The sequence below is a fragment of the Apostichopus japonicus genome, chromosome 22 (genome assembly GCF_037975245.1).
Source record: "Apostichopus japonicus isolate 1M-3 chromosome 22, ASM3797524v1, whole genome shotgun sequence".
Taxonomy (NCBI): Eukaryota; Metazoa; Echinodermata; class Holothuroidea; order Aspidochirotida; family Stichopodidae; genus Apostichopus; species Apostichopus japonicus.
In genome coordinates, this window is record NC_092582.1 from 13,038,325 (window position 1) to 13,061,736 (window position 23,412).

At 34.5% G+C, this 23,412-nt stretch overlaps 2 protein-coding genes across 3 annotated transcripts in view; one reads left to right on the forward strand and one right to left on the reverse strand.

Annotated features, from left to right (window-relative positions):
- Window positions 1-9,727, forward strand: part of LOC139964214 (uncharacterized) — a 37,909-nt gene extending 28,182 nt beyond the window's left edge. For both annotated transcript variants that reach the window (XM_071965640.1, XM_071965641.1), the window contains exon 6: window positions 1,789-9,727. In XM_071965640.1, coding sequence (XP_071821741.1) covers window positions 1,789-1,824 — 36 coding nt within the window. In that variant the 3' untranslated portion in view covers window positions 1,825-9,727. The remainder of the gene's footprint in view (window positions 1-1,788) is intronic.
- LOC139964213 (high affinity copper uptake protein 1-like) lies at window positions 7,601-21,533 on the reverse strand. Its single transcript, XM_071965639.1, has 5 exons — window positions 21,384-21,533; window positions 19,284-19,456; window positions 13,943-14,033; window positions 12,433-12,601; window positions 7,601-11,710 (listed from the first exon to the last, which is right to left on the reverse strand). The coding sequence occupies exons 2-5, from the start codon at window positions 19,410-19,412 to the stop codon at window positions 11,509-11,511; spliced, it is 591 nt and encodes a 196-aa protein (XP_071821740.1). The 5' UTR covers window positions 19,413-19,456; window positions 21,384-21,533; the 3' UTR covers window positions 7,601-11,508.
- Between the last annotated feature and the right edge of the window lie 1,879 nt (window positions 21,534-23,412).

Genomic DNA, 23,412 nt, shown 5'->3' on the forward strand with positions numbered 1-23,412 from the left:
TACAATAACATGTGATGTCATACATGGACTATAGCAACAACTCGGTTTGTTTTTCATTCAACTTGAAATGATTTTATAACCTTGGAAAGGTATTCAACTGTGTAGATGGGATATATATATATATATATATATATATATATAAATAAATGTACTATGATCAAGAATATCATACCATATCACAAAATTCAGCCACGCATAATTGTATTAAAGGCACGGAATGGTAGAATGACTTAATAATGAAGAGAAAGCAATGATTTCAGTCGTGGAGGACTCCTACAAGTTGCATTCAATGAAGAACAATGGGAAACAAAGACAGTTTGATGTTTTGTCCACGCATGACATCTCAAATTATTGCACAATGTATACCTAATCAACTGATATGAATAAATCTCAATATATTAAATCTCAGCAACAGAGCAAGCTATCAAACTAAGAGTTAAGTCAATGTCATTTTTTTTTGGGGGGGGGGTTTAGGTTGATCTGTAATTGACAATGTATATTTTACTTCTAATATTGGACTTTAATTATATGATGATGCGAGACGCTCCCTCAGTACAATGTCATTTCAATGATTTTATGATTTATTAAACAGCATTCCCTTTGGGGTGAGCCGAGAAAACCACATGTAAGGATATTATTAAGATAAGCAACATTAGTCATAAAAATTTTGAAGTTAAAATCCCTCCTTGAGGCGTATATTTTGTTAATGTTGAGCTTTATATTGACAAAGGGGAGAAACAACTCTAGAAAGGCTAGAATCATGTGGAGTGTTTTTTTATATACAGTATGTTGTATGTATGAGGTGGAAGTAATCAACTCACAGATCTGTTGTCACTGCTAATATATATTCTGCCATAAATGTTCTCACTGTTTTTATCTTTTTAACTTTTATAGTTATTTTAGTCCTACACTGGGAATTGGAGATTGACAGATATATTCACACAAAGGAGTTCTCTCCTTTTAACATGCAAAGTCAAAATTCTTAATTTTAAAGCAGCTGTTCGTATCTGTTGAACGATCCGTACCGATCATTCCGAATATTGCTTAAAGAAAACCTTCAACAGATCAAACTTTTAAAAGAAATCCTGGTAGATGTTTTCACGGAGTAAGGAGGTTTCATGAGTAACAATTGAAATAGTTTAGATCAGAGTATCATTAGATCAGATTAGAGTAGATTAGATCAGAGTCTGAAGTATTTCATCACACAAGCAATCTTTGGTCTACTCTTGTAGCTGCTGTACACATATTTTACTCTTTTTGTCACAGTGATGTTATTTCTTAAGTCATCTGTATTGCCCACAAATATGCTAGGAAGTCAGATAATGGTCACCCATACTCAAATCAAAATCAAAAAAAGGCATTTTACTGAGCTACTGGAAAAGTAGTCACCCAAACTGAGACATTTAATTGTCTGCTTTAACACTCTCCTCAATGTCAAGGAATTATTTTATGAATCAGGACCTTCAGGAAAGTACAAGTTTTTTAAAAACAACTAGCACACTGTAGATTATTTTAGAATGCTAAAATTTTGGGGCTATTGCTGATGCATTTCTGGTGATGCTACAGTACTAGGTCAGCATTGCACTGTGCAGCACTCCAGAGTGGTGTCTAATTCAATATTCTCATATGCCGTAATTGCTGATTTATAATTCAAAACATCCTTTAAATTTTTAAAAAAGGATGAAAGTTATGTATTTGTGTTTTTAACATTAATTTTCGGCCTATATAATTGATTCTGTAGAAATCATACGATAAGATGACTATTTTAATTTGTCTTTTTCTTTTCAGGGACAAAGTTTATCCTCGCAAGAGAGTGTCAGATAACAGCCACTGTGGTGAAGTTGAAGTGTGCCTGTTACTTTTGGCGGCCAGCGCTTTTGACCATTAGTACACCAGAAAGCCAGTTGGCACCGACAAGATTCAAACGTATGCGAATCAAGTTCAACACAGGCTTGAGGATTGTGAGACTCCGCTCTAGGAGATGGTAGTGATGGTAGTGTCAGTAAATATGAGTACCAAGTACTTGTTGAGAGTACATGACTTGAGTACTATGTGGGTCATGGCTAAAAAGAAAACTGACCAAAAAAAAGAAGAAGAAAGAAGTAAAATGAAATTGTGAGGCATCTTAGTGCAAAATATCTACAAACATTGTGCTTTAAAAGATTGTGATAATTTACCTCTTCAAGTTGTTACAAGTGCTTGGAAGTGGGAAGTTAACAGAATTATTTTACAGTAGCAAAATATATTGATATAAAAAAGGATCTTGTTGGAATTATGACACATAATTGTATATTTATTTATTATAGTTTTCTTTGCTATGTGCAACTACAGGATAACAAAATGGAAACTCCTAAAGCAATTATTATATAAAAATGAAAGCATTAATGTTTGTAAATATTATCTTCCATCAATTAATTTTTTCTTCTTTCTCTCTTCGAACAAAGATTTTAGGATTAACAAAAAGTGCTGATATCGTACCACACAGTAATGAAATGTTGCATTAGAGCGCATTGAGCAACCTATAGGTTGGATTCTGCGCTATATATAAGACTAATTATTATTATTATTATTAGAGCAGCCTGGCAGAGTGAAAGCGATGTGACCATATTGCAGCCTTGTCTTTCTGCTGTCATTTTTTGCATGTTGTAAAGGAGTTACTAAGTTACTAAATTTAAAAAATGAAGTGACTGGAAGAAGTTACCGTTACCATAGTGACACTTGAGTGAGTGACTCGACCCAAAGTCAGGAAAATCACTGGTTATGATTAAAATCCATCCGAAAATGCAGTCACTTGTTACAATTCTGCCATTTTTGCTACTCCTACCATTTTTTTAGCAATTCTTGTAAAGCTCTATTGAAATTTCTATTTCGTGGAGGTGGGTGGCATAGCGTATATCATTTATTAACTTCATTATCAAAGTGTGTGTTTAAGACACATGAAGGGTCATTGTGGCCTTGAGTGGACTATGTGACAACTCTGGTACGATGCGAGGTCATGTACCAATTCTTTGTGGCCATGACATCATTTCCATTTAGTACAGAGCCAATATGAAATTATTTATGTCACATATAATGTGAGACTTTTAAAGAATGTATGTATGTATTTTAGATCCTCCTGCAAGCAGGAACTTGCGAAGAAGCCTCATTGGCTTATCAAAGCCGCAAGCTGAAGAAGTCAGTCTCTTACATTCATATTTAACGTCCATGATTATGAATTGTCAATTGTCAACAACTCTGTAACTGGATGACATATATTAATCTTGGAGTGACTCGAACCGGGGACCTTATGATTGGAAGGCACCGGCGTTAACCACTGAGCTAACACTCCTAATGAGAGAGAGAGAGAGAAAGAAAAAAAGTGTCAGTGTCAGTGCTTTAATAGTATACACAGCTTATATCACTGAGAGAAAAATTGTCAAAAAACTGCTTATCTGCTGCTGAAAGTCTGTTTTTAGTCCATATATTTAAGTTGGAGGACCTGACATTTCAATCTTAGAAAGATCTTCTCCAGGGGCTAACTGTTATCCCTCTGAAGAAGATCCTGCTTGGATAAAAATGTCTGGCCCTCTGACTTGTATACATATAAAACTTATAACTCTAATAGATTGTGGGTTGTATGTTCAAGTGGAAACTGTTAACTCTGTAATGGTGGATCTATGACAGGTGTCTGCTGCGATCAAAGAAGAGTGTATTACTCGATTGATTCTTAGGAGATACCAAGGTTCTGTGGGGATGCTGTCTATTTATATGTGTTTGACATTTAACAGTGTAATTAGGCCAAGGGTTTGCTTCTTCTAAGATACAGATAGACTGGTGATATTTTTTACTCTATGTTGGTAGAGGAGATGCTCTTTCAAAACTCTTTAAACTCTACCATGATCTGATTTTGGGTGCTAAGTTTAATAGATCCTTCCTGTGGATAGTATTTCTCTGCCAAATTGTCCGGATTTGTCTTCAAGTTGCAATAATATTGTTTTCTACCTTTCTTTCATAGTTCTTTCAAGTTATTTATGATTTTACCAGTTTCAATTTTTCTGTTCATGGTTTCATTGTGCAAGTGTATACACATAAAAATAGTGGATTTTTTTTTGGTATCCAGAAAAGTCCCTTCCTGGTGCTTTCAAGCTGGTGATGAATATAACTAGGGTATGATCTTTTATGACACATGAAGTATAATGTACTGTGTAGCATTTGACTGAAACCATTCAAATGTAGGACTGGATATCCATTTAACCCTGACTATTAATTTGGTTGCTTTTTCTGCCTTTTTTTCTCCTCTTTTGTAGTTTAATAGTCAGCTCTGTATTCAATATTTGCTTTCTACTGCTTTATTTTCTTTAAATCGTGAAAGAACTTCAATGATTTGATACTGAAAGTGTGCTACTTCATTGACTAGAGGGCAGATTATTTCCTTTAATTTTTTATTTCTATTTTATTATATTCTTGACTGAGCATCTCAAGCCAAGGAGATACGTCTCTACAATAATAATTCAATTTATTTCCTGGAATGCTTCTTTAAATCTAAGTTTATGATGAGGTGCCTGATATTCTAACCAAATTCATTGTTATATAATTTATAAGTGCTATGTCTACTAATTAATCAGCTAATAATGACTTATAACTTGTTAAAAGAAGTCATTGACAAAAATAAATTATTTTCTTTTACGTGAGTCAATTTTTTATTAAACGGGACACAAACCCAACCATCATCTTTGGAATATAAGATAGAGATCTTTGTGAAGAACAACTACCCTCAAACAGCTAGGGAATTTGTTATATATGTATGTTCCGTTTTGGAGGTATATTAGTTTATAAGTCATCTTGTCTTGGAACTGTGATTTTGTAAGTCTGTGATGTTGTCATAATGCCACTAGGATCTGAAACATTTGGCTTTCCTCTTGTTTGTCTCGCCAAATTTCTTTAAAGTAGAATGTGAACAATGTGGACCTAGAAAGCAATGCCCATCATTAGGTCATATTAAAGAGATGGAATATTTTAGATTAAACATTTACAGAAAATAGATAAAAGAAACAACAACAACAGCAGAAACAATAGAAAATAAACAAAGAAAAACGTAAATAATTGAATCACATGTGGCTCAATTATGATGATGATGTGATTGTTAGACTTGATCAAGTCTTAGGCCTTGTATGTGAAGAAACACTAAACTTGCATTATCTTCCAAATAGGATAACATTTTTCTAAGCTGTTTAAAGGAGTCATTCATGAAACTTATCTCTATCACATAAACTGATAGTGATATCTCTATCACATATCTCTATCACATAAACCTATAGTGATACCACATATCTCTATCACATATCTCTATCACATAAACAGATAGTGATATCACTTATCTCTATCACATAAACCGATAGTGATATCACATATCTCTATCACATATCTCTAGCACATAAACCGATAGTGATATCACTTAGTGATGCTTGGGTTGTCTCTCCTTTAAATGTTACAGAAACCACTTGTGTACATGTCAACATTCTCTCCGTCCTTTTTAAATGTCACATTTATGTGACTAATAATGATGTATAACATGTACTGTCTTATCTGTTAACATATGTGTAGGCCAGAGGTTGTTTTAGGTGCTATGTTATATAAAGAACATGTTATTTTAGAGGATTTGTTAAATAGTTTTTCCGGAATCTGTCAGGGCTTGGTAGCAGTTGTTGCAGGTGCTTGATGCAACCAAACAAAGTTGTTAATTTTATGTTTTATTTAAAATGTTTGTTTTTAATTGGCATATCAAAATATGTTTTAATAACCTCCTGGGATCCATTCGTATTCCATGACTTAAAGTACTCCCTCTGTGACTTGTGTATGAGTGCATTGTGCAATGTTTTGTTGATGTATTTTAATCAGTGTTTCGAAACCTTGAATGTATGCAGGCATAAACCAAAATTTACTGAAATAATATTCATAGTAAAGGGGGAGGGGGTGAGGGGGGAGAAATATTTTTTTTTAATTGCCAAGGGGAGTGAGAAACCAAAGACAATGTGATATGTCGCCCATGCAAGGCATGACAAAACATTGCACAATGTACTTATCCGAATCAAATATATAAAAGTCAAGATATTATATGTCAGCAATGGAACGATAAACTTCAATTGAACCAATAGGGTTCCTTAGGCCTGATCTAAATTAATTTTGTAAGTTTCGAACCCTTTGCCATCGATGTAATTTCCCTTGAGAGGGCCGTCAGTATTGACCACTCAAGTACTAGCGTTCTATAATTTGCTTATAAAGTATCCATAAGTTCTGTTCGAGGTTCTGGCTTCTCAAATTATACCCAGAAATAGACGACAGTTTGAATTAGACTATTAAATGTCTAAGAGAGGTGCAAATGCTCTGAGGGTGACAGTTTATGTGTTTTTGAAGTTGTTGAGCAGACGATACATTTTTACTTTACTTTCGAGCATCACCGATAAACCGATAAGGCAGTCCAGGGTCTGTTTTTGTACTTTTTTTCCCTTCATTTCATACCTTAATAGCTTTCATCAGTTACAGATTAAAGACCATCACGACTGCAACAGTATGTGTGGTGAACAAATCAAATGTTCCCTCGATTCTTAGAGTGCATCATGATTCCCTGTCTGTGAAATATTTGATCCGAATGTCTCCCATTCTCAAAAGAAGATGATTGAAAAAAAAAAGAACCGCACAAATTTGATTTGTCGCCAACCAAAAATGAATGAACGATAATTGAATGATTTACTTGAGTAAATGAAGTGGCTTGACATTCAAGATAACATAAAATAGCAACTTGCAACCTCTTATTTGACCTTGACATAGTCAACAGATTTAAACCGAATCTCACTAGAGTACGGGCATTTCAAGGCATGTATTCTGGTTTGGTAGAATCACCACACACACCTTGAAGGTTTTCACAAGTTTTGCAAGCTTTCTAAAGATTGTTATACAGAATACATTATAATTGGATTTGACCAGTGCCAGGTATTTCTCAGTATACTGCTATTTAGGAAGCCCTATAAAGTATGTTGTTGATTTGCCAAATTTTCTGATTCTGTCATTTAGATGCAAGTTAAACGTTTCACTTGCCATTGAAGATGGAGTAAAATACCTTGAAGAGCCTTGAATTTATTGTGCTAATTTTGAATTTTCCATGTGTAAAATAAAGCAACAATTCTTTGTGTAAATAATAATAAATTTTAAACCTTAAAATAATAACTTTATGAATATTTTTTATTTTACTTGTGTAACAAACAATGGTGTGAATTAAGTGATACACAAAAATAGGAGACCAAGTCATAGAACTGCTTGATTTAAAATTTATTTACTTTATTAGACACCAAAATTATTCCTAAGAAATAAACATATGACAAGAAATACTCCTGAAATTTCATCGTGGTTAATTCACCAAGTGATCATTCCTTTGTTATTTTGAAGGCCGGAATTGATGTTTTGTAGCCTCCCAACTGGCAACCAAGGCAAGAATTGTTTACACATTTTAATTAAGATTGGCATTTAATAGCTATCTGTTTAGCCTGTAGTTAAGAAGGCAATATGCAGAGACAACTAAAGAATTTTGTTTATTAAAATTTTGGTGAATTTTTTTCTATGTACAATTGTTCCATTTCACTTCTTTCTTCCCCCTAGATCAAGAGCCTAGGTCTGGTCCCTCAGCCCCTATTGGTCCAGTGGTATTTCTAGCCTTAATAACTGTGACATTAATTACTGAGACATTAACAACATGAATTTCAAAAATAACATTAGGAATATTCATTCATAATGTCGCAGAGACTTGCCAGTGTTAAATTTTATTTGATACACATGCACAGTCACACAATTTACTCCAGTCACAATTTACAAGCGGGTAAAAATATCTTTTCAAATGAAGTGCTAAAAACATCAGTGTAAGCTTTCAAGAAACGAAATCAAAATCTTTTATGTTAGGATTGGAATGTGCAGGCACTCTACAAAACATATGTCATGTTCCTTATAGACTTGAAAGTCTGTGGGTTTGTGCTTAAACATACACCCATATACTGTTAACACTAGTTACGCTGGACTTTATCCAGTCTGTCCGGAAGTAAGGCCACATCAATGTGAAATCTGGTATTGAGAATGCAACATGCTAATTATTGACCGATACATCACGCTGGTTTATTTTGAGCAGTTCTTCCTATTACGCTGCATAATATTTGTTGAGTATCAAGTACATTCTATTGTCATTGGTATGCTCTCAATTTTCTGAGCAATGAAACTTAAAACTTAAATATTTAATTTGTCTGATAAATGCATCTTTAAATTAAAACTATACAAAAAAAAACAAGGGAATCATGCATAAATGAAGGAATTTTAAAATCATATCCAGCAATAGAAAAATATGCATAAAGATGACCATCCACATTGAGACACGACCCTGACCAAATAATGATTTGATATTAACGTCATAACAGTTGTACTAGAGTGGCCCGAAAAGAATGACTAAAGAGAATTAGCATAGACATGCATATTCATTAAGGAGATGAAGAATTTTTGTACTCCAGGAAGTCCATGAGCACATGAGGCATAAAAACCTTGCAGGCCACCATGAAAACCATTTTAAATGAATCCTGGATTGATTCAGCCTCGAGCAGTGGCAATCGAGGAAAGGTGATCATCCCGAGGGCAAGGTGGAATAGAGGGCTAAGTCTTTGCCTCATTCTCTCCTTGGGCTACATGCTGGCTGCACAACAAATGATTCTCCCAACTTCAGTCAGTCACATGTTTCATTGTTTTAACCAAATCCCCAAACCCCCCCCCCCCCAAAAAAAAAACGTTCTTCTGATCACAGCATGGAACTGAAATTACAAAACAAACAGAAAATTATCATTCTCTTAAAAAAAAAATTTCTATTTTTTTTTGGTAAGCGGATGACACAAATTGACTTTATGAGTTTTAATCCAAGACTGTACAGGCAGTAGGCAGTCACATACAGATGCCCTCCCCCCCCCCCCTGGTAGGCAGACACAGTCGGCAATGGCATGTCTCTCCCCCAGACACATAGACTGATATGCAGCCTGACAGACAAACAGGCTATTCCTTCCTTGAAAATTTCATTTTATTCTCTGGACAGGATCACACAGCCAATCCAATAATATGTACCTAATATGTACCTAATAATATGTACCTGATAAAACTTTAATTTGTATTTACTAAATCTCTATATTTAATATTGTAAAAAACGTTCTCTCATGTTGGCAAGTTTCTCTCAAAACAGACATCATTAACAAGTAACAGTTTATGGGATTCCCATCTAAAACTTTTATGCGGACTGTAAGAGCCCACCCCCCCCCCCAAAGTTGCAAAGATAAATGTTTGCGGAAGTAAACAGGACCTTTAAGGTACGACTGTTCTCACATAACGATTCTCAGTGATACATACAAAACACATAGCCCTTCTATTAAAGGTCATTCCATTTAAAAGCATATAAAAACTTAAAAGTGCATAGCTATATCACATGCAAATGAATGGTCTAAGTATGGTGGTGTCTTCTTGGGAGGCATATCAAATGAAAAATATAACAAATCTATTAAAAAATGTGATAAAAGGAAATAAATTGATAGGAGTCAGCAAGACGAGAAGAGCTAATATATTACTCCATAAGAGCAAACTAAAGGCAAATCATTAATCGCAGTTTGTTTATGTGAGACAATTGCAGCAAGTATTTTACAAAGTCAGATTGCTTTCTTTCTTGATTTTTTATATCCTAATTGCAGTAGTATGAAAGTTGGCTGAGAATATAAAATCTTCGCAAATTTTCTACAGAAGCGCTCATTTTAAAAGCAACAAAGAAATCTAGTAAGATCAAAACGTCCGACGTGGATTAGTTTGTTCAATTAAAAAAATTTCGCACAAGTCACTTGGTTCTTCGTAAGATTCACAGAGTCCACAAGTTTCACATTTTGAAACCATGTCATTAACATTAGCATCTCAATATAACTTAAGTTGCCAAGAACAGTTTATTTTATGCCTTTAAATTTCACTCGGTACTTTGAGATGCTTCATATTCAGCAGACCTTTTTGAAAGGCCTCAGCAATAAAATTGTTCCTTAAGTGGTAAAGTGACAGTGCCCCATCTAATTTTACCCACACATCATCCTTGTAAAACTGCTAAATTTGCAGTCTTCATTCCCAAAAATGTTGAACTTTATTTTTAAATGTTAAAGGAGCATTCAGGGTTGGCTTTGACATACAGTATCAAATGTCCCCCTTTCTTGACACAATAGAAAACTCTAATGTAGAATTAATACTGGTGTCTTTCATTTTACCTTTGGAAATATTGAGGAAGTCTACTAGTTGTTTGTTCTTGTATTGAACACTACACAAACTGAATGAAAATGTAGACCAGTAACAATCATACTTAACAAGATTTTCACATTCTTTTGTGAGCTTTCTGTGATTGGAACATAAGAGTGCTTTTTATTTTCCGTCACTGCTATTGTATGGACTGCAACCTGGATGCTACACCATAAATTATTCAATGTTGACTATGGACTGGTTGAGAAATTGATTAAAGTTCCACGGAATAAAGAAGTCAAACTGATACCACATCCTATGAATACAAAGTCTGATCGAAGTCTAATGGGAAAGTAACTGCATGAAAGAGCAATGCTGAGACAAACTGTAATATCATACTGTATAAATATGTCACTACATTTTCTTTTGGCACATTGTAGGGGATGGAATTGGGTTAAATTGAAAAAAATTAACACAAAACTGTTATGAAATTCAAACATTTCAAAGGACTCTGGCAGTGTGTGAAACTAAACACATTCATGTACAAGATCTATGCAGCTGCTTTTATTGGTCTACTGCCATCACTTTAATGAGAAGCAAACCCATTCATCATTAGATCTTTGTGATCTCCCACCCCCCCCACCCCTCCCCCCCCCCCGATCACACACCCCTTGTTGCTAATGAATGTTTTTCTCAATTCAAAAGTCAAGCCAGGGGGTTTCCATATCCTCAATCTGACATATTGATAAATTGAGGTTGAAACCACTTTACTTTCCCTTTGATTTCCTTTTCCCTAGTTTCAAGGTGAGTGTAAACAGTGATTGAAACTGACAAACACCAATGGGCTCTATGATGTCATATTTAGACTTGTTCAAGTCTTAGTGATGTGTGTGTTAAAGGCACATTACAATTGTGTTATCTCCCAAATAAGACATTCTTTAACTGGTTGGGGGAGTTATTCGACAGAATTATCCACATTAACCACAGATGCCAATGATGATGATGGTTTGGGTTTGCTCCTCCTTAAAATCATCCATTTGTTCCACAATTGAAAGTTAAAGCCAGTGAATCTCATTCTACATTACACCATTATTATAGTTTAATTTATCAAGAATTTAAAGAAAAGGGAAAATTATGATAGTCATTGAACAACTTGGCATATTCTAAGTTACAGACGATACAGTAACACTGTACCAGAGACGACACCTCTGTTAAAGGCATCACTCATTGTTCTCTGACTAGTTGCTATCTTTAATGACAGTGTTCGTTGACGTCGACGATGATAGAGCGTTTCCAACCGAAGAAGAAATAGCCAAAGCCCGCTCCGATGATGACTGGAATGCACAGGTATACGTTGTACGTCATGAAGATCAACATGAGGAAGTAACTGATGGTTACTTGGACCATGTGAAGGACGGACTGCAGGATATGACCCCAGCTCCAGAGGCGGGACCTGAAGAAAGATGCAGAGAAAATTTCTGATTAGAAATCTCTGGAAAGTTTTATTCATTGTTAAAGGTGCATCAGCTGGAGCCAGAGCTGATATTCCAAAACTTACTGGTTTGGATATTTACGAGTGACGAGCTTACCTGTCTCCTCACAACCTTAGCACCTCCTTCTACCGTGTCTAGAATGAACTAGTAACCTTTTAACAATGTGCGCCCTCTTTGACCGGACCCCCCGGATACAAGATGTCCAACAGGTTTTTTTTTTTGGCATGCTAGTCCCAAGTATGTGTATTTTTAGGCATGGTCTACAATATCTATCAAAAGTAAACTTGGTACCTTAATTCATACCATGACATTCCAATTATGAGGAGGAGGGTTTACTCAGAGGACAAGTTCATCTACCCCAAGCAGCTGTTGCCAATGATGTTGACACAATTTAATTTCTACCAAAACAACTCCACTACAAAATCCACTCTTGTTGCTGTTATTATTGCTGTCAAAATATTGACTATGACTCTCTGTAGTCTACAACAAACCTAAACTTCTTTGAAAATTAGTGAGTACTTATTTAAGTAAAAATATTGTAAAAGTAAAATTAATATCCAGAACCTGGGTAGGGAGACCTAATACTGTTCAAACAAGAAATGACTCACACCATGCATGCATGTATGTGTTTCTTTGTTCAGATTTATAAATGAATCATTAATATCTTTAAAGACAGACTTACTGTCCAGTTTGGTGAGTCTCGGTAAGGGTGGTTCTCGAGTCCTTGGATACCTCCGTGCTCTGATAGCGTACGTCTACTACGCTACGTTTCAGGAGGGTCTCTCTCAGCACTTTCAGACCTTCGTACAGCATCGCCATCAAGAATATGGCTAAGCAAGTTCCGAACCATGCTGCAGAGATGAGAAGGGGAATGACATATGATATATAACATAGTACATATAACATAGTACATACAACATAGTACATATAACATAGTATATACCGTAGTACATATAACATAGCATATAACGTAGTACATAAAACATAGTACATACAACATAGTACATACAACATAGTACTGTACATGTAACATAGTATATAACATAGTACATGTAACATAGTACATATAACATAGTATATAACATAGTATATATAACATTTTACATATAACATAGTACATATAACATAGTACATATGCAGGGAATAATTTATCCAGTATCACGTAATAAAATGCTAAAGAATAAAGGACAAAGTGCTATACAATGCCAAGATGTACAGTATAGCACATTAGTACACAGGAAACATAGTAACCATAGTACTTTATAAAAGACAACATTCAGAGACTTCAAAACTGCTACATAAAATTTGAATTCTAAATTATTCAATAAATATGAAACAGGAAGACTATCAAGGATTCTAACAAACAACAATAGTTTAATAACTATACTACAATCTAGTTAATTGAAAACGAAGATTGAAAACAGAATCTAGAGAAACCTTTCAAACTTGCAGACTCATTATAGAAGCTCAAACCTACAAACAGTATTCAATAACAAACAAATAAGCCTAGAATACCGGGATATACTTCAAACAACTTAAATGTAGTAGTAGTAGTACAATGAACAGTGGATGCCTTTGCCATGTATGGGTGGAGTGACACAGTGTGAAGAGGATGAGTGGGTGGAGGGTGCATAGGAGTATGTTCCATTCCCAATCAATAAATAAGGAATACAAGGCCATTCTGCATCAAACATAGCACAGAACACTCTGAATGATATATTGGGAAGGGAGAGAATGTGGGCACTTCCCCAGATGTAGGTGCACAGAGCTAACATGTTCCAGTGTTGTAGTTGAGGTACAGTAAAGATTACATAGGGTTGGAGATTGAGTAAGAGAGGCCCAAAGTAAATTAAGGGAAGTGCAAATAAAAGACCATTGAGCACTGATAATGGTATACCTTAAGTTACCCTTTCACCCCTCTACACCACCCCCTCCCCCAACCCACCCAATCAAAATGATCCTGACCACACAAGTAGTTACCAGCTAAGGGTGCATGTACTTCTAATGAGAGACAAATTTTAACATTTCACTTCAAATGCTCAAATTCATGGTTCCATTCATCTACAGAAACACAGACAAAGCTGACAGCAGGGACAATGTTAACGGAACATACATTGACCACTCTTTCCAGAAATACATAAATACCGCCACATAAATTAAATTCTTGCATAAAATTGGATCCTTTGTCTTACCTCCTGCTGAGCTTACAGTCCACTTTTCAAAGAGGACAGTGGCAGTGCTGCTGCAGTGAAAGTACATCTGCATCATGTGGTCCATGGAGCTCTTCAAAAACAAGTAAACATTAAAAATAAAAACATCAATTTCAAATTGCTGGATAGTCTATAAATAAATTAACCATGAACTGAATATTCATTAGGTTAGTGTACAAGGGCTACTGCAATGTCAGTTTGTCACAGCACAGCTGCATCCGTGGATGCAACTGAATACCACCGACTACATACAATTACATGCATACTATTTACCCTTTCAAAGATGTGCACAGACAATCAAGTTTCAATCTACATTGTTAAGGTGTCCCTGTCTGGGATCAAAATAATGAATATTGTCAGAAATTTTATCTAAATGAAAATTAAACTGTCACCAAATTGACCATCTCGAAATTCCATGAAAGCTAGTGAAATTCACCTCACAGTCAGTTGTAATTATAGTCAAAATGTAGATTTTTGAATTTATAATTTGATTAAAAGTTCAATACTAAAATATCATATACTTATATGGCATTTCAGATTAAGTGTTAATTTGGTCTTAAATGTTGAAAATTTCCAAATTCCTTCTTGTAGTGATTAAAACATAATATGTAAGAAATTCTTTGGGTGTCAAAATGTCAAGGTTGGAAATGGAATTTAAATGCTGATTAACTTTCAATTGCTGAAAAAAAGCAAATAAGGAAGGTGTCTTACTGTATGTAGTTTGATAAACAGGAAATCTTATTGTAAATACCTAATAGGTTTGGAAATATCAATTGGTGATCTGAAAGGACTACTCTTAATGACTTAAAACCTCATGTCACAAACTTCAAGGGTTTCCAATCCCAAGTATTATACCTTAAAAAGGATTTATACAATTAACAGCTGTGATGAAATCTAAGAATTGTTTGGTGACCAATTCAAAAGATGTAACAAACGCTTTAACATTCAAACCTTCATACTCCAATAATCCTAACCTCAAATTTGTTTGCACCAATAAATGGCCAGTTTTTTTTTCCTTTCCCTGTAGTGTAAATTGTAAATGTATATTATGCAAATTTTAATTAAAACAGGAAAAGGACATAATTATCACGGTTCCTGCCATAGATCAGTCTTTACTTCAAATTGCTTTGCCGAGGAGGACCTGAACAGAGAACAATTGTTGCTGATAACACTGAGCTTCCTGCAGCATGAAATAGATTGCATGAACTGGTACAACTTTGTTTACAATGACCATGGTTGGTGACTTGGGGGGTTTCATTGTTCAAGGGCTGCTATAACAATGAACCAGCCAAACTATTATAGTACATGCTGTACATCAGGATTAGGATCCATTGTCCCTATTATGTGTACCCTACATCTTGGGGTGGTCAGGGAGTTTTGTGACTAGACGCCACTAGCTCCACTGTCTGCAAAGCAACAATTTTCTGTAATCTCAAGGAAATGTAGATGTTAGGAATTTGGAAGGTCAACTTATTGGAGTCATCGCTAAGATGCTTACTCTAAACCATTGACAACTCTCTGTTATTCAGCTTATCGCTAGAGAACTACAACTACTTCCTGGAAACTCTGTAGCCTGGCTTAGAAAAGAAGGAAATCCTAAATTTAAACATTTGAACCATTTGAACCATAGGTGGAAATCTCTCTACCAGTCATTTGGGTTTTTCCCATGATGAACTGGAAAGGAATGACCATGTAAACAGTAGGAGAGGTTTGTAGCTTACCACAGATTGTCAAGAAGAATTAAATACAAAACAGACTCTTTTTCACTTTCTTTCGTTTACTAATCTGTAAGAATCGTCAGACATGTACAGTTAAGCCAACCCATGACAACGCATACAAGAGCAATAATTCTTTTTAAGGTTTAGTTTCTTCCAGTTTGTTTTCAGATTGTTAAGCACGGTACAGTGGTTATTTAGGAAAATATCTAGATCATCTGTAGAAATGTATATATTTACACATAAATTGTAAATTCTAAGTAACTACAGTACGCTAAAAGTCAGCAGTGTCTTCTAGCTTTCAGAACTTGGGCAAAAATATGTAAACATTTTCAAGTGAAACTGATGATTATTGTGGTAAGCTGGGTCAGTATGAAATGAACACTCATTACCATTGAGGACATTTTAACCAAAGGGTCATTTACATACAAAACTGTTGTGATGGGTAGTGTGGTATGTGATGTACATACCAATGGCACCTGCTGTGTTATGGCAGAGTGTATAAAGGCACTTGGCAGTGTTAAAAGCAATGAAACCTACTGTACCTACTTAGCACGTAGTGGATCATATTTTAGAGCCCACTATAGCTGGCCAACTAAATTATAATCATTTTTCATCAGGGAACAATGTTTTCACGGTCTCTGAAATGGTCATGTCAAACTTACTAACAATATTTTGCAATTCGCAATTCGCACTGGAAATTGGAACCAACCCCTGTGAAGAGCACTATTCATACAAGCGATTAGCATTTTTCCCACAAGTGGTTACTAACTCTTCCATTGTAAACATAACTGCCTTCTCATGGCTGATTGTTGTTATTGACATGACAAAATTACTGAACTACCTGTTTACTGTGTACATGTATGTATTGCATCATGTCCATAGTACTGTATAGTACTACTGTAAGTAGTTTAGTAGCCTGTACAGCTGCTTTTTCCCAGCATGCAATGCAATTCAGTTATTGCATTATAAAAAGATTGGCAGAGAATTACATTGTGCACTGCACAAATTCAAACAGTTGAAACCCAGATAGGAAATTTGCTTTTTCATTCATTTGCAAATTCAGTACAGTACATGTATACAAATTAATTTGACAATGTAGTGTTAATTCTCTTAGTGTTTAATTAACAAATATAAACATAATTTATCACGGTATGACTACTGATCAATGATTATACAAACATACAGACAGCTGTGGAATATGTTTCTATAAACCAATATTGAAATTGATAGAACAAGTTGCAACATTGAATTTCTTAGGTACAGCTGTGTCCACATGCATGACATGTCCAGTGCCATAATGATAGAGGTACAGTAATGTGCAACAGACAGACATGTCGACGAACGAAAATAAATTTGAATAGTTACAGCTAGATTGAAATAATTGATCGATGTTACATATTTATTTGAACCTGAATTATGTGCTGCTCTGGTCTTATATTCGTTAATGTTCAATTCATAGATTGCACTGTAAATTAAGAATTTCCATTATTATTTAAGCTAATGTGCAATAAAAAAAATAAAAAAAACATTAGAATTACATTAACATTTTCCATAAATTTTACTGTTTACCCCTTCCTTTTATATTGTTTCTCACTAACAAACATACAGTACAGGAGTTCTGTGAACATATATTTTCCATTTGTGCACTTTTAGCATGAAGCCATACAGGCACACTATGTACTGTCTGGTTACTGTACTGAATACTCAACAGCTGTGATAGGCATTTAAGTTAACTTTTACAACTTTCAAGAAAATTATTGGAGGAGGAAGACTTCAGAATAATTGACTGAGAACTGAAACAAAGCTGGTATTGAATAGCAAAACGAAACAAAAATAGTAATGATAATAAACATAACATCATTGTCACTGTTGTGTTATTTAACACCAGTCTTGTACTAGAGACCATAATGAAGTACCTGTATGCTGTACTATGTACTCGTACACATGCTGGTACTAAAAATTCACTGTAATTCATCACAATTGCTAAATTGTTGCATTCCTAGTGCAAAGGATACTTGCTCTAGTTTTCTACATTTGTTATTAAAGCAGAGTGTTTGTCTTTGCATAACGAGTCTTAGTCTGTCTGCTTCAAACTATGATTATAGTTGATTAACAACAACAAAATACTCACTGTCTGATTTTTGTCAAATTAGCAAAGTTTTACAACATTCCCTTTGATTCTGACTAATGAGTTGCCCATGCATAAATTCTCTTAATACAGTTTAGTATATGGAAAACTTTTACCATAGTACAGTGTAGTATACTGTAGTATAGTATAGTATAGTATAGTAAAGTATAGTAAGTACAGTACAGTATAGTATAGCATAGTACAGTATAGTTAAGTATTAAGTATAGTAAAGTATAGTAAGTATAGTATAGTAAAGTATAGTATAGTTAAGTATTAAGTATAGTAAAGTATAGTAAAGTATAGTATAGTATAGTATAATATAATATAGTATACAGTATAGTGTAGTTAAATAGCCTTGAACCAATACTAGTAGAAAACTGTACTATATGGGTACAGACTGACTACAAGTTTACATACTATTACAGCACTTTATACTGTAGTGACCTGCAACTTAATTGAAGCTGACAGAAGTCTACTGATTCAAGTATCAAAAAAGTATCTTGCCTTTATAGATTTGAAAACGAATTATATACTTTAACAAATTAATGAAGTAAACAGTGCTTTAGTTTGAAATTTAAAATGATATATAGAGTAGAAAGTATTATTTAACATTTATATGCAGGAGAAAAGCTCTGCTGTTTCAAGTACCAGAATTGTTTCTTGCTTGAGATTTCAAAAGAATCACATTTAGTATTGTAACTTAGTGAGCTGTTTGACACTGCTCAAATGGAAAATATTACGGGAAAATCTTTAGATTCAATACTAAATGCTGCTTTAAACGGGTGTGGGTGTGATCCTCTTTTCAATGATAAACCTTTAAGCCCTCATCATTCTCAGTGGGTGGGTATTTAATTACCATAAAAATAATTGTTAGTTTATAACCATATTAATACAAGTAAAAATATTCAAAAGGGACAACCAGCATGAATACAATATTACGAAGCAGATGTTTTTCCGAAAACTTTGGACTTTTCAACTTAAAAACCAGCATGAAGAATGCTGTGCACCACATGAATATATCATGAGTTAATGCTAATATTACTGATTTTATCAATTTCAAAATTGTGTGTTGGATAAAATATAAAATTGTTGCAAAATATTGGGAGACACTACTGTGGGTAACATATTTGCTAATATAGGAGAACACAAAGGAAAATTTACATTTGATGCATTTACAGATATATACTGTATGTTGTAAAAAACAAATAAATCAACAAAATATAAATAGATTCTAAGCATTCCTGGGGAAATTAACTTTCAGTTCCTTTGTAAGGTTTTCGAGATAACAACTGTTAAAGTTGACAAGTTTTGCAGTACTTATCGATAAACCATTTTATTAGTGACCATTTCTTGACAATATTGCATATATTATGCAAGCTAAAAATAAGAGTAGTGAAACAAAGTTGTGATTATGGTTTCTTCATTACCAGATACATTTTTCACTACAGAAAAGATAGAGCAACTGTATACTACTCACAGGGTCATGGTTGTTATGATTTTCATGGCCTCCTCCTGTAACATCAGTCATCATTCCATGAGAATGCATACCGCCGGTTCCATTTGGAGCCATTGTTGGTCCGTCCATATGGCCATGATCGTGATCCATGTTGCAAAATGACAAAGACAGGTGCTAAAGAATTCTGAAAAATACTGGAAGAATGAAAGGAAATGCAGCTAGATTTTGTGCATAATTCCTCCCCAAAAATCATTTCTGTACACACAAAAGGATATTTTGTACGTGGGAAAGGGATGACTTGTGTACAGTACTTATTGTACAGTATATAGAATTCCTATTACAGCTAAAACCAAGATACTATTTGATAAAAAAAAGAAGAGAAGAAAGGAAGAATCGATACTGCATATATTGTAGTATGAAAAAAATCGAAATCATGCAAAAGGAGTGCAGGTTTTGTGAATCAAGACTTAACATAATATTGGCATTTGGTTAATGTGTGGCCATGTGGCATTATACTTGGCCTACAGTACAAACAAGTGTATACTGTAGGTCCTCTACACAGTAAAAGATATATTGCCATTAATTGAAAGCCAAGTCAGCCATGAACTTTATTATTTATGCTGAACTGTGGGTACCAAAGAACTTAAATAGTTACTGTTACTGTTGCCTATAACTTGTAAGACAATAAAGCTATCCAAGTAGGGAGGACAGGTCTATGCCTTTAAGGTTTAAGTTCAATTGAGCACTGTAACAGGTTAGTAATTACTCCTGTGCATGGAATAAAGTTAAGGGACTACTGTACAGTATGCCCTTAATATTGCTAAATTTTAGATTCCTATTGGACTGTGTACAATACACACTAAATGGGATATTTGAAAACTGTTGTTGGAGTTGATTGTTTCACAATAAAAAGCATGAAATCAAAGTCATATTCTCATAGCAATTTGTATGGCAAAGATATAAAGTTTGTAAAATTTGGTGATTTTTATGAACATGTCTGGCAAGAGCCAAACGATCGATGGCATGACAGTAGTTAAGCTAAAAATGTCTTTGTTTTTTCATTAATTTCAAATGTATAGTAACTCAATTATTGACAGAGGAAAATGATAATTCTACAACTGCCAAAAAAATTACATTTTGATGCAACAGTGAACATTGACAGAATATTAGGCAAACTGTTATGTCCAAATGTATTATATTTTAAGGATATATAGAAAACAAAGATTATAAGGAAAGTAAAGCTATTGAAGAAAATTCTCATCTATTGTTCAGTGATTAAATCACACACCCCCAACTGTGATCTACTCCCTGGATGCATCGAAGGTTTAGCCAACTCAAAATAGGCTACTTTCAATCAACCAAATATCTCAAGTTGGACTGCTAATATTGAGATGAAAACATCCAGGGAGGTCCAAAATAGATATTTAATGCATCAATGTGGTAAGGTGCTTTTGTGAAGGAGAGAGGAATATTGTAAGACCGTATAAAGTGTATGTGATAAGTTTGGTCTTTTTACATTTTGGGGCAATACCGATGCATGTACTGACTGCACTGACGCATCTCATAATGATGGTCCCATCAAGTAACTACTAACTGCCCATACACCCATATACCCATTATGAAGCTTTGTGATTGGGGGGGGGGGGTATTTTGCAATAACTCCTAGGAAAGATTGTTTTCTCATCTTTAAGAAAGGATGGATTCCCATCTTTATTATCTTTTAGCAGCTTCAAAACAAATTTCTTTTTTAAATGTTGTATGGTAGGTTTGATGAAAAGAGCATCACCTGGCATTTAAATCTCATCAATGCTACAGTATCTCCAATAAAACTTACATCATTAATAGGCCAGTCTTTGTACAGCAGGTAATTTTATGTTTAACTAAAATGGCGACTTGTATGCTGAATCACATAACGTTTGAGCAGTGAGAGATGGCACGTACAATATGTGGGCTGAAACACCTTGTATAAGAATAGGCCTACAGATTAGCTTACGGTCTAAGCAAACGAACTCGAACAGCTTTATCGAGAAAGAAACATCCATTTTCTAACGGAAAACGTATTAAATTACAATTTTGAAAGTACAGAAGAGGGTAAGGAATAAGAACGTTAAGAATACTCACACCAAACAGGAGAGTGTCGTCGGCAAACTGATTGGAAATTTTGGGCAGAGACAATCACGTACAGGGTAAATAAGCGTTTCCCTGATCGGGGTGCTCCAAATGACGTCATTTGACGTAGCTGGCGACTTGAAGTAAACAATTTAAGGAATAATATTTTTTAATAAATCATTTTTATACCATTAATTACAAAATAAAGTGTAATTTACAATCAATTCTATATTAAAAACTTGTAAATAATTCAATATTAATGAAAATGTTTAATTTTTAAAGATATTTTATAAATTAAATACATATACTTTTAATGCAAACCCCTAAAAATAAAATGGAACGATACTTAGTCAGGTGGGAGACATGTGACATAAACTGAATATTCATTTTGCTGTCTTGCGCTGCACCAAGATTGGCTGTGCCTATATAAGACTCTGTCTGAAATTTGCCTAGTGGATAATTGTACCACCAATTGATAGAAGGGTGGTAAACTTCTTGCTTGGAAATATCGTATTCCTGCCGTATTAAATATGCTTTTTAACTTCCCACTTCCCTATCTACCGTTATCCTCGATTTTTGTTGCATATTAGACATCTAAACTTCAAGGATAGTAACAATTTTAAAGCCCTTGCTTGAAATGGATAACACCAGGGTAAAATGGAACCATCGAAACTCAAGCCGTTAATTCATGCTCAGTATTCTATTTTGCATATCAGAACATTGTCTCTGCTATGTGGTAATGTCTATGAAAATCTCACCATGACGTGACGTGGCAGAAATCTGACAGATAATAGAGTAGTAACCCCTGCTGTATCAGAGATCTAGTCAAGGTCATTCAAATTCTGGGTCAGCAGGGGCAATAAATATCTCCCAGTGCGAGAAAAACTGACATCTGTCATTGTAAAAATGTGTCAGTTTACCCTCATTCTTATTTTTTCTTGCATATTTCATTTATGATGAATATACGGTGGTTTACTAGGGAATAAGAGGGATCAATCAAACAATTTTCCAAAAGTCGAAATTTCGACTCAAAATCTAAAAAATTCGACTAAGTTGAAGACTGATTTTTCTCTATAGGTATATTACCACGTCATCGTATGATCTGATACCTATGACCTGTATGACCTGATACGTCATTGTATGATCTAATACTCCCGTCATTTTAACAGGGAACTTCATATGGAAGTGTCGAACTGTCGAGCATACCAGTCTAAAATTTGCGACTAAAAGTTGGAAATTCGGGGTTTTGTTGCCGGAGTCTCGACTGTATTTTTGTTTTCACAAATATCACTAATAAACCAATGCATGAATACCTTGACCATTCACATTTACTTCCAATCTTGACCTCTACAGCGAATTTCATGTTTGTTCGCTGATATGTCTCGTGCCTGTGTCGTCAAGTTATATCATTGTGTAAAAGTAAGTTGGCCTGACGTTTCGATCCTAGCAGGATCTTCTTCAGAGGCTAAAAGAAAAACTTACTTTTACACATGCTATTACACAGGCTTTCTAGTGGATAAGCAGTTTCCTAAGTTTTATTTTATTTTGAATATCATTGTACATTATCCATAAATAAGTACTTGACCCTACCCATGAAATCATTTGAAGAGACATCTAAAACTTTAGATAGATTTATTAGGTACGAATTGGGGGGGGGGGGGGGTTGTTACAAGGAAGACCTTAATCTTGCAATTCACCTTGCATGGTTCTAATTTAGTGCATCTGTATTAAGGGAAGGTTTGCACAGGGTGGCTTGCCACATTGATTGTAACAACTGCGTGAACTTCACTTAGTCAAGCGAGAGTTAGATTGAACTTCACTTAGTCAAGGTGATCAGGTGAACAATCACCTGATCACATTTCACTTGAGCTGACTTGTATTCTATTTAAGTGGAATTGATTGACCAATAGAATTTCACTTAAGTTAAATTGTATTTAGCTTCAGTAATCTTGTATTTTACTTATGTTTTAAATATAATTTAACTTCAGTGATTACTTATTTAACTAAAGTTAAATATGATATATATGAGGTTACTTAAATG

What these genes read in the sequence shown, in the direction of transcription:
- LOC139964213 (XM_071965639.1), bottom strand. Translation starts at nt 19,412, where the DNA reads ATGGATCACGATCATGGCCATATGGACGGACCAACAATGGCTCCAAAT. An exon ending in ATCATAACAACCATGACCCT is followed by an intron (nt 14,034 to 19,283) that starts GTGAGTAGTATA and finishes TTGTTTTTGAAG; the next exon opens with AGCTCCATGGACCACATGAT. An exon ending in GAGACTCACCAAACTGGACA is followed by an intron (nt 11,711 to 12,432) that starts GTAAGTCTGTCT and finishes ATCTTTCTTCAG; the next exon opens with GTCCCGCCTCTGGAGCTGGG.